The 10,531-nt window shown below is 41.5% G+C and overlaps 2 protein-coding genes and 1 long non-coding RNA gene across 5 annotated transcripts in view; 1 reads left to right on the forward strand and 2 right to left on the reverse strand.

The window, feature by feature from the left end:
• Positions 1 to 2,105, reverse strand: part of glsb (glutaminase b) — a 20,530-nt gene extending 18,425 nt beyond the window's left edge. Inside the window, exon 1 of one of the 2 annotated variants that reach the window (XM_029135885.3) lies at positions 1,679 to 2,103. In XM_029135885.3, coding sequence (XP_028991718.1) covers positions 1,679 to 1,977 — 299 coding nt within the window. In that variant the 5' untranslated portion in view covers positions 1,978 to 2,103. Of the gene's footprint in view, positions 1 to 1,678 lie in introns of both variants that reach the window. The other variant, XM_029135886.3, reaches the window with a different exon arrangement.
• A 136-nt stretch (positions 2,106 to 2,241) lies between these two features.
• Positions 2,242 to 5,369, forward strand: fkbp7 (FKBP prolyl isomerase 7). Its single transcript, XM_029135888.3, has 4 exons — positions 2,242 to 2,966; positions 3,379 to 3,530; positions 4,220 to 4,347; positions 4,697 to 5,369. The coding sequence occupies exons 1-4, from the start codon at positions 2,767 to 2,769 to the stop codon at positions 4,856 to 4,858; spliced, it is 642 nt and encodes a 213-aa protein (XP_028991721.1). The 5' UTR covers positions 2,242 to 2,766; the 3' UTR covers positions 4,859 to 5,369.
• A 777-nt stretch (positions 5,370 to 6,146) lies between these two features.
• Positions 6,147 to 10,354, reverse strand: LOC129603470 (uncharacterized). Of its 2 annotated transcripts, none has more exons than XR_008693349.1 (2): positions 10,215 to 10,354; positions 6,147 to 9,786 (listed from the first exon to the last, which is right to left on the reverse strand). It is a non-coding gene; the product is annotated as an uncharacterized LOC129603470 (long non-coding RNA). The 2 variants fall into 2 exon arrangements; XR_008693350.1 differs by having other exon boundaries at positions 6,147 to 9,613; positions 10,215 to 10,353.
• Between the last annotated feature and the right edge of the window lie 177 nt (positions 10,355 to 10,531).

The following is a 10,531-nucleotide window of genomic DNA, read 5'->3' on the forward strand; positions in this document are numbered from 1 at the left end:
CTTCCTGCTCATCACTGTACCTTTAGGGCCTTAGTGGCACATCATCCTAGTGGGATTTAAGTTCAGTGCGGGAGAGTGGGTTTCCGCTCAACCTACTACTGGCATTCAGGTCCTTTTCAAAGTATCTTAATCTCAAAGTTAGGACATCAGAGCAGATATTTCCCTCCCTGTTTTTGTTAAAACCATTTCTGAAGGGAATGTAAGATGAGAGATCATGGGTAACCTGATAAACCCCACATCAAGTGTGTCAACACACCTTCTAATCCATAAAATATAAATGACAGCACTGACCCTAAGAACTGAGAATAAGCTTCTACCTTGAAGCTTCTACCTTGCTTCAACGTATGATTGGCTTCTGTCCAGACTCCTATAATACTCATAGAATAAGCTTAACGCAAAGATCGAAACAGCCTAACCGACTGACTCAGTGTTCCCACTTTTGGCCATGTTCTACAGTAAGACCTTAGGACCCTATCACATGAGCTCGCAGCAGTGTTTGCTGCTGCGGTCTGGTATCTTAATGACATCAGCAGTGGAGGCCCTCGTCTTTCACTTGTTTTAAAAATTATTCTCCAATTCCTGGAAGTATCTGGAGCTTACATTCTACTCATACTATAGCCCCTTCCAGGAAATGTGGACATTTGTGTAATTCATCACTAAAGTGTGTGTGTGTGTGTGTGTGTGTGTGTGTGTGTGTGTGTGTGTGTGTGTGTGTGTGTGTGTGTGTGTGTGTGGGCGTGTGTTGTGTTGTAGGGGAACACACTTAGTCATGTATCATTGTTTCTTCAGTTGCTTGAGGCTTAAAAGCTACTGACCCAGAGAGGATGTAGGACATACTGAGGACCACATGTGACTCACAGGTGCATGTGTTTGTGACAATCCTATCCTGCCTCTTATAGTTTGGGTGGGAATTATCCCAGTGTAAACTGGTCAAAATAAAAATCTGTTCATATGGTAACATTTCTTGAACTCTTAGTTCTTAGGTAGTTTAGAGAGTTGTCCTGAGATATATTTCTGTAGTTTTATAAATTGCCATGAGCTTTACTTGTACCTTCAACTACTTACACAGCAAAGCTAAGACATCATGGTTTAAAGTACCAGAAAGAAGACAGAGATGTAACGTTATTGTTTTTATCTAAATAATCTGCTACTCATTTCGCAGATGTCGGTTACTGCCGTATAGCAGAAGCAGACAGTGACAGTCTAGAGCAACCATCAGGCTGCGTGACAGCGGGAGGTCACACAAGGAACTACCAGACGCCTTCAAGACACTTTGCACAGGCTTTCAGGGATAGAAGTCTGTAAACCACTAAACGGAGACGCATCTAATGGTCTTAGTGGCTTTGATGCCATTTTGAGCAGCCTTTCGTTCAACAGCGGGCCGCTGTCTGACGCACCACGCGCCCGTTTCCACTGCACCAGCTCAGATCTAAGCGATCTAACTGTTAACTAACATAGCTGCGTTGAACAGTATTATAAAGGACGTTGTTCTGTGTATGATAAATACATGTGTATCTTTAGGTGAAGAACCTGCTGAGTGAAAAAATTAAAGACAACTTCACGCGGTCGTAATACCACGGTAATGACGCTGCTACATCCGCTGGCGCCTGCGTGCGTCACCAGACGCCATATCATGGAGTCAAACTGTTTATTCCACATGACAGCGCTTCAAACTTACTTATCTTCGCTGCCGACTCCATCCTTTTTCAAATGCTCATCCAGCTCCACGGCCCCTTCAGTTTTCACGCAGTAGTAGCGGACAGGGGCGGCACTGGGCCCGGTGCGGAGCGTCGACCGGCTGGGAGCGGCATGGAGGACCTTCAGATGAGGACCCACAGCTCGGGCACGAACTGAGGCGGCGCCGAAGGAACTGCGGCGGGAGGGGAACCAGCTCTTCTGTCTAGAACAGGGCAAGACACACTTGAGGGTGGCGTTGAAAAACTCCTTAGGCACTGCCGAAGCCCTAAAATGTAACATCTCAATCCTGTCGGGCAATAAGGGTGAAAGTCTTGACACCAAAGATGTACTATTGCAACTGTAGGCAGGCGTTAGCACGTTGAGAGTCCGAGAGGAGATGACTCACCGGCGCCGGCGTTCTGAAATAAATGACGACGACAGGGACACGCCCCCTGTGCTCCTATTGGTGGAAACCCGTGCGGGCTTGACGCTCTCAGATCAACTGATAAAGCGTCTCTGTTAGTTAAACATCACTATGGGGAAAATTTGTCATAATAATAATAACAACCAGACATATTTATGCATGGCCATTATTATCCCTACTAGTAATAGTACTACAATATTTGTATTGTTATTACAACAGTAATATTCCATTAATACTACACTATATACTACTATACTACATCTTACCTTAGAGGTTGTTTTACAATTTTTCCTCATTTATTTATTTTTTAGGCTCATGTTTTTTCAGTTACTGGCAAATGTTTTTTTACATTTTACATTTACACTAAATTATAGAACTGGGATACTCAACTTGCTTTAGGAACGCATTTATGTCTAAACCAAAAGCAGGGCTTACGTATTGGCATCAAAATATATGTCTTTGCTGTCAGTTGATTGTGAATTAGTGACTAGAAAGCCCAGTGTTTGGTCTGGCAGGCAGGGGGCGGGAGGCTCTGTGAACCCCTTACAGACCAAACTCAGGACAATAAAACCATATGCTCTGAAAAAAACGCTTTCCACGTCTTCGATCTAACGTCTGATTCAAAAGTTGCCACGAATACACGGTGGACGCTGAGGAAGCTAACGATGTGCACACTGGTCCTGTTTGTCTGTGCTCTGCTCAGTGCGCGCTGTCTTTGGGCCACAGCAGACGAGCTGGAGGCCGAGGTGAAGATTGAAGTTTTGTTTAAGCCCGAACTGTGCTCTCCAAAGAGCAAACGAGGTGATCTGATCAATGTCCACTACGACGGCTTCCTCGCAAAAGATGGATCCCAGTTCTACTGCAGGTGAGAAAAAAATCGAAAAGAATTGACAGATATAATATTTACAACCTGATTCGATGCGTTGACACGTGACACGTTATTACTGTACTGTTACGTGTTCTCCTGCTATCTGGTGCGTGCACGGAAAATACGTGCATGTAAGTCCGTGGTGCGTGCACGGACTTACATGCACGTTGTACACTAAAATCTTATTTGTGTACGTTCAAATTAAAAATCCTCAGTTTTAGTGTGAAATAATGCAGTTTTATTAATATCTGTCAACTCAGCTGATCTTGCATTAGGCTATGAGTGGATCACCTTAAAAACATGCGCACATGTGCCGAGATTGATTCATATACTTCATACCCTGCAGATCCTATAATGTGACTCTGACTTACTGTCACAATGTTATTTTTTTTCTTTGTTCCTGTTCCAGTCGTTCAGACAAAGCTGGACACCCTCAGTGGTTTGTGGTGGGTGTCGGACAAGTCATCAAAGGCCTTGACATTGGGATGATGGACATGTGTCCTGGAGAGAAACGAAAGATAACTGTTCCTTCCTCACTTGCATTTGGAGAAATAGGCAAAGGTAACAAAATCCAAATAACAATGATTTCTGTTCACAATTTGTTCCCCACAGGATAACTGTGAGTAGTTTTCTTGGTAATGTAGGTTTACCATCTGAGGTAAAATATGTGTTGTAAAATACTGTTGTTGTGGCGAGAGCCACCTTTATGCTGTGTTTTCTCTTCACAGCACGTTACTTGACGGAGCCTCACACCCTGCACAGTGTTCGCTTCCCCTCTTCTCCATGGCATGTGCTGTAAGCATGTACAGAAGTTTGAAGGTCTTTACTTCTCCATTCTTTCTTGCATGTACCAGAGTACAAACTAATGTCAACTTCAGCTCATATTTCCTGCTAACCTCTTTATGTAGTGTTCCTGAATGCTGTATAGATGATCTGATCGTGGTGGTGTCTGGCCTGGGTTTCTGCACTTGGTTTTGCTTTTCTTTTCTTTATTACTTAAAAAGTAAAAACGAGACTCCAGGCTTTAATCATCATAGCTTGTATAGGTTTCGGTTAATTTCTCTCCTACAGTCATATGACCCTAACTATAACTCTATTTCAGACCAAAGGCAGCAGGTACAGTATAAGTAAAAAGAGGGAAGCAGTAGTACATAACAACACTGTTCTGTGTGACTCATACCATGAGTCATGATTAATACTTTTGTAATTTTTATTAATCATGCCTTGGTTTGTTTCTTCTGCTGAAATAGCTGGAGTTCCTCCCAACGCTACAGTGATTTTTGAGGTGGAGCTCTACTCTGTATCCAGGGGACCACGCAGCATGGAGGCTTTCACACACATGGACCTTGATAAAGACAAAAGTCTCACAAAATCTGAGGTCACTATAACAATAAGATGTTAGTTACAACATACAGTAGATCACAAAGGGCTCCTGGGATCACTTTATATTTATGAAGATCTTTCCGTTTAGGTCAAATAGGTCTGTATCAGTTTGTAAAACACCCTTCTTTGGTTTTTTAGACTTACAGTATAGTGTAGTTGTGCTAATTGCCAAAAGAAGTGCAACTTAAAGAAAAAAGGCCACAGTGTGTTTTTGTTACATCATACCCATAAATAGTTAATAATAATGATAATAACTGTAAGAAGCGAACATTATTATATGTAAAATGTTTCATAGCAGCACATTGAACCAGCACTAAAACAAATGTTCTTCTGTCTATTTTCAGGTAAAACAATATTTGAAACTGGAGTATGAAAAAGGAGGGAAGCCACGTGACGACCCTTTCTATGAGAAGGTCTTAGCTGATATATTTCGCAGGAACGACCAGGATAGTGATGGACTGATCAGTGTAAATGAGTATAACATCTATAAACATGATGAGCTTTAGTGGCAGATGTGGTTTAGTTTATGCTCTACATGTATGTATTACTTAGAAAAATAGGTGGGATTTCCTACTTTCTGTGCCAGCACATGTTCTGACTTGTTGTTAGGAGTAAAGAGAGTCCTGGCAGCGTGACCAACTGCAGGTGTGAATATCCCAGTGGAAGCATGGTGTAAATATTTGACCAGTTAACCTCGATAAAGGTGCCCAATGAATAAAGCAAATATTAAACCATCAAACAGCTAAAAGGGATCTAAAATATCAGCATTAGGAAGATGTTGAGGCATTTATGGCAATCAAGCATATCAAGAATTAAATAATGCAATTATGCAATGCATGAAAAGTATTATTATTATTATAAGTATAAAGACCACTAAACTGTACTGTTTGAATGTTTTATTTCTGTCAATGTTTTCTGATCAAGACGGCAACAGCTCCACATCTCTGTAAAGTGGCTGCCCCCTACCTGCAATAATATCTAGAGTTAGTCTGTATTTTTGCTAACCTGGAGAGAAATGTTCTGATGGGGTTCTGTAATTACACTGCTGACAAGAATAAAGGGAATACTTAAACAACACAATGTAACTCCAAGTCAGTCACATTTCTGTAAAATCAAGCTGCCCACATGTAGGAGGCTACACTGATTGACCATCAATTTGACATCTTTTCCCAATAAAGGAGCGGTTCTGCAGGTGGTGACCACAGACCACTTCTCAGTTTCTTTGCTTTCTGGCTGATGCTTTGTTCACTTTTGAATGCTGGCGGTGCTTTCATCAATGGGAGCTGTGGGAGGAAGGTTTGCTGTGTCTGTCAGTGTAGTGTCCAGAGCACGGCAGCGCTACCAGGAGACAGGCCAGTATATCAGGATGCAAGACAATGCTAGACCTCATGTGGCTGGAGTGTGTCAGCAGTTCCTGCAGGACGAAGGCATTAATGCTGTGGACTGGCCCGCTCGTTCCCCAGACCTGAATCCAACTGAGGACATGTGGGACATCATGTCTCGCTCCATCCAACAGCACCACATTGCACCACAGACTGTCCAGGAGTTGGTGGATGCTTTAGTTCAGGTCTGGGAGGAGATCCCTCAGGAGACCATGGGCCACCTCATCAAGAGCATGCCCAGGAATTGTAGGGAGGTCATACAGGCCCGAGGAGGCCACACTCATTACTGAGTTAAGGACATTACATCAAAGCTGGATCAGCCTATAGTGTTTTTTTTCCACTTCAATTTTAAGTGTGACTCCAAACCCAGACCTCCATGGGTTAATAAATTTCATTCCATTGATAACTAGTATTTAAATAATATTTCATTTATTCAGACTTAGGATGAGGGGCATGTGCAACGTTCACATGTTATTGACAATAACAAGCTATACGCAGTCTTATAGTTTAGATTACATGCTTTTAAATGATACCAAGTCTGTCTGTATCAGTCGTTCACATCAGAAGAGAGAGATGTGTGAATTTAACAATTTAGGAGCACAGCATCTGCTGCCAGATGCTCCGTAATGTGGATCACTTTAGGCACGAGTTTGTCTCTCTTTCTAAAAATAATACTGTTTTGCAGAACAGTCAGTGATGTATGTACACAGAGATCGTCTACTGTGACAGTCATCGCACTCTACTCGATGATGTCACTCACATCAATCATAATATTACATACCAAACATGTATGTATAGAACCTCTCAATCTTGACTCTTGTTACAGATTTTATAAACACATCTGCCACCATGTTTTCAGTAGGACAGTAAATTAGAACAACTTTCCCTTCTAACACAGTGGACCTTGTGAAATAATATTTGACGTCCACATGTTTGCTTCTCTGACGATTCACAGGATTCTTTGCCAGGCGTATAGTTCCTTGATTGTCTTTGAAGATTTTGACTGGTGTGTCTTGAAAGTTACAGTCCATGTCTTTCAACAGTTGTGTGAGGTAAAGGGCTTCCTGGGTTGTGGGTGCCAAGGCCATGTACTTTGCTTCACACGTTGACAATGCTACAGTTTGTTGTTCCTTGGTTTTCCATGAAATGACAGCACCACCTTTATTTAAGATGAAAAAATAACCTGTAATGCTCTTTCTGTCATCTGGGTCGTTAGCCCAATCTGCATCAGAATAACCAGTCGCTTCCAGTTTGTTGACACCTCTTTTATAACACAACACAATGTCTTTAGTTCCTTTCAAATATCTGTACACATGTTTCACAGCTGTCATGTGTTTTTCCCTAGGTTCTGCCAGATATTGTGATAATTTACTCACAATCCAACTAATGTCTGGTCTGGTACAGCTCATAATGTAAACGAGACTGCCCAACATTTCTCTGTATTTCCTCTGGTCTGTTAGATCTCCTTCTGGTGTGAGATCACATTTTGCTTCACTGGGTGTAGCTTTGGCTTTACGATCATACATGCCAAACCTTTTAAGAATCTTGTCAATGTACCTGGATTGGCTCATTTTGACAGTATCTTATCCATTTGGGTTAAGTCAGTACCAATAAAATGAGAGAGTTTTCCTAAATCTTTCATTTTAAACTTAGTTTTCAGTTTATCTTTGACTTTCAGACACATTTTGTTGCTTGTCGCTACAATTATATCATCAACCCATACCTACAAAATTACCTTCTCATTGTCTGACAGTTTAGTGTAGATACAGTTATCTGTTTCACTCTGTACAAACTCATTCTCAGTCAAAATCTCACGAAGCATCATGTTCCAGTTTCTTCCACCATAAAGACCATAAATTGATTTGTTTAGTTTACATACCAGTTCCTCCCCTTTCTCCGACTTCACATGAACCCTTGTGGCTATTCCATATACATTTCGTAGTCAATGGGTGCATGTAGATATGCAGCTGGTGTAACTGGTGTAACTTAAAATCATGCTGTGTCGCTATCTGCATTAGCATTCTTAGTGACGTTAAACTTGCAGTTGGAGAAAAAGTCTCGGAGTAGTCTAGTCCTTCAACCTGTGCGTACCCCTTTGCTACATACCTGGCTTTGTATGTTTCCTTACCCTGTTCATCCTCTTTTATAGCATAAACCCACCTTCCCCCACTGTCTGTCTACCCTCTGGTAAAGGTACAAGAGAGAAAGTGTCATTTTGCTTGAATGAAATCATCTCATCTGTCATAGCTTTTCTCCACCTGCCTGCTCTGTGTGACCTTACAGCTTCTTCATAGGTCTGTGGTAGTCCAACTGTAGTTCTGTAACAGTAATCAATAGTTAGTTCACTATCTTGTACTGTGCACTCATAATCTTCCAAGTATTTGGGATCTTTCTTTGCTTGACGTACGTGTAGTTTGATTATCGGTACCGATGTCTGTCTCTTGTTCAACAGACCTCATTTGTTCTGTTTCTGACTGACTTTCATTGATTGGTCCTGTTACCCACCATATGAGGTAGTCTCCCAGTTCTGTTTCAGTCTGTGTTTGAATCTCCATCTTTCCCTTTGTGATAAAATGTATCAGACGTGTTTTTCTATTCTGTTGGTGTCTGTTAAAACCAACAAAAATTCCCTTTTTGGATCTAACTTTTTCTCATTTTGTTCATACACAATGCAATCTGAACCAAACTTTCTCATTCTGGACAGTTCTGGCCTCTTCCCAGTAAAGAGGTAGTATGGTGTCTCCCCTGTTCTTTTACAGTAACACCTGTTTTTTATCACTGCAGCCATCCTGGCCGCATGAGGCCATAACTTTTCGGGTAAACCTGACTCAATCAGTATACACCTCACCATTTCAAACAGTGTGCCCCAGTTCCTCTCCGCTGTCCCATTTTGATGGGGGGAGTATGGAGCTGACCTCTCATGTTTTATTGGATTGTCTCTTAGCAATGTTTGATATTCCTCAGAAGTAAATTCTGTTCCATCGTCTCAACTTTTCACCTTACCATAAGGTGCTATATCTGTTAGAAATTGCTTTGTAGCTTGCACTGCTTTGTTTTTGTTCCTCAGAAAATACACATACTGTAGATGGCACCTGAAAAATTATCGGTAAAAGTAATGGCATATTTGTATCCCTCAAAAGACTCTGGCGGTATAGGGCCTCCCAGGTCTTTGTGTACAAGTTCCAATGGAGTTTTAGCTCTCACATCTGCTTCTCTGTTTCTTGTTTGAGTAAATTTGCCTTGTAGGCAAATCTCACACTCTACTGGTTTGTGATCCTTCTCTCTAATTTTGATGCCATTTACAACAGGTTCAAGTTTAAGTATATCACCATAATTGCAATTATTTCATGCCAGGTTTTTAGGTCAAAACATGTATTACATTCATCATTATAGCTCTCGTCTGGTTTCTCCACACTGCCCAGGTAATACAGTTTCCCTTTTACCTTTATGCTGCATGTTGTGCCATCAGGGGAAATCTTCTTGCTGTTGCTTTTCTCAAAATAGAATTTTGCTCCTTTAGAAGCTGCAGGGTCTAGTGACAAGATGTTAGGCGGATATTCAGGAATCAACAGGGCGCTTGAAAGTGTCACATTCACCACGTTTCCCCTGTCATCGATCATCTGGATTTGGGCATCACCTTTCTTCATACTGTATCCCATCTGCCAACTCCATCACATGATTCTTTGGATGGAACATCTCATCAAATGCTATGAACCCTTTCTCATCTGTCACAATGTAAACAAAGTCACCGCTGTCCACAAGAAGACCTTTCTGTCGTGTAAACTGTGATTTAGGTTCATTCACCTTTAGAACGAATGAGTTCTGCTCCTCATTCTTCTGGCTTTCATTCTTGGTCATGGGTGTGTAGCTCCGTGGATCCTGTAAAATAGCAGACACCTTGTTCCCGCCACGTGTAGAATCTTTTTCCTTCTTGTGTTTACCGTTAATTTTCTTGTCCCTGCAGTCTCGTGGTCTATGTCCCACTTTTTCACAAATAAAGCATTCTTCGTTGAAGCAGTTTTCTTCTTTGGCTTTATACTTTGGTCTGTGGACTGTAGATTTTGTCTTTATGAATTCATCTCTTTGAGTTCTGTTGCAGTATTTCAGTGTGCATTCAAAACTTCTCAACCTCGTTTTATACTCTGTGAAAGTCAATGCCTCTTTTGTTTGAGTCACATGAACTGAAAATGGGTTGTAATCTTCTGTCAGGCCTTTTAAGACCATCAAGAGTCTCTTAACGCTGTGACTATTTTCTCAACTCGGGTTAAATATTGCGCTAACTCTTTACCGTCTGCCATTAAAACGTTGGTTAGCTCTGTGTATAAACTAACAATTTGTGGTTTTTCTTCTGACTCAAAATGAGGTCTCAATATCTCCAAACTTTTATTCCCGTTGTCAGAGGCTTCGTAGAGAATTAGCATTAGCGTCTTATCACCCAAACAGCCGCACAGTTCTGCATAAGCAAGTTCATTTCTCCTACCAATCTCTGTGGCATCATCTTCCGCTGAATCTCTTCCCAGGATGGTATCTTTGAGACCTATCGTCTTTAAATAGGCTAGACCGTTGTGGTGAGTGAGCCCTGCTGCTCACTCGAGACGTGGAACGCCGTGCAAAAACAACCAAAAAAAAGATGGCTTGCTCGCAGATAGTGAGTTTATTCAGTCCAAAAGTATAGTGCAGAAAAGAATCAGGTGCAGTATTTACAGTTGCTCCAAAAACCCCGCGGGTGCAACAGACAAAAAAAAAGAAAAAACAGAATGATAAGGACAACTATGGATGAGGAAATCAACCTGGAAA

The sequence above is a fragment of the Betta splendens genome, chromosome 21 (genome assembly GCF_900634795.4).
Source record: "Betta splendens chromosome 21, fBetSpl5.4, whole genome shotgun sequence".
NCBI lineage: Eukaryota > Metazoa > Chordata > Actinopteri > Anabantiformes > Osphronemidae > Betta > Betta splendens.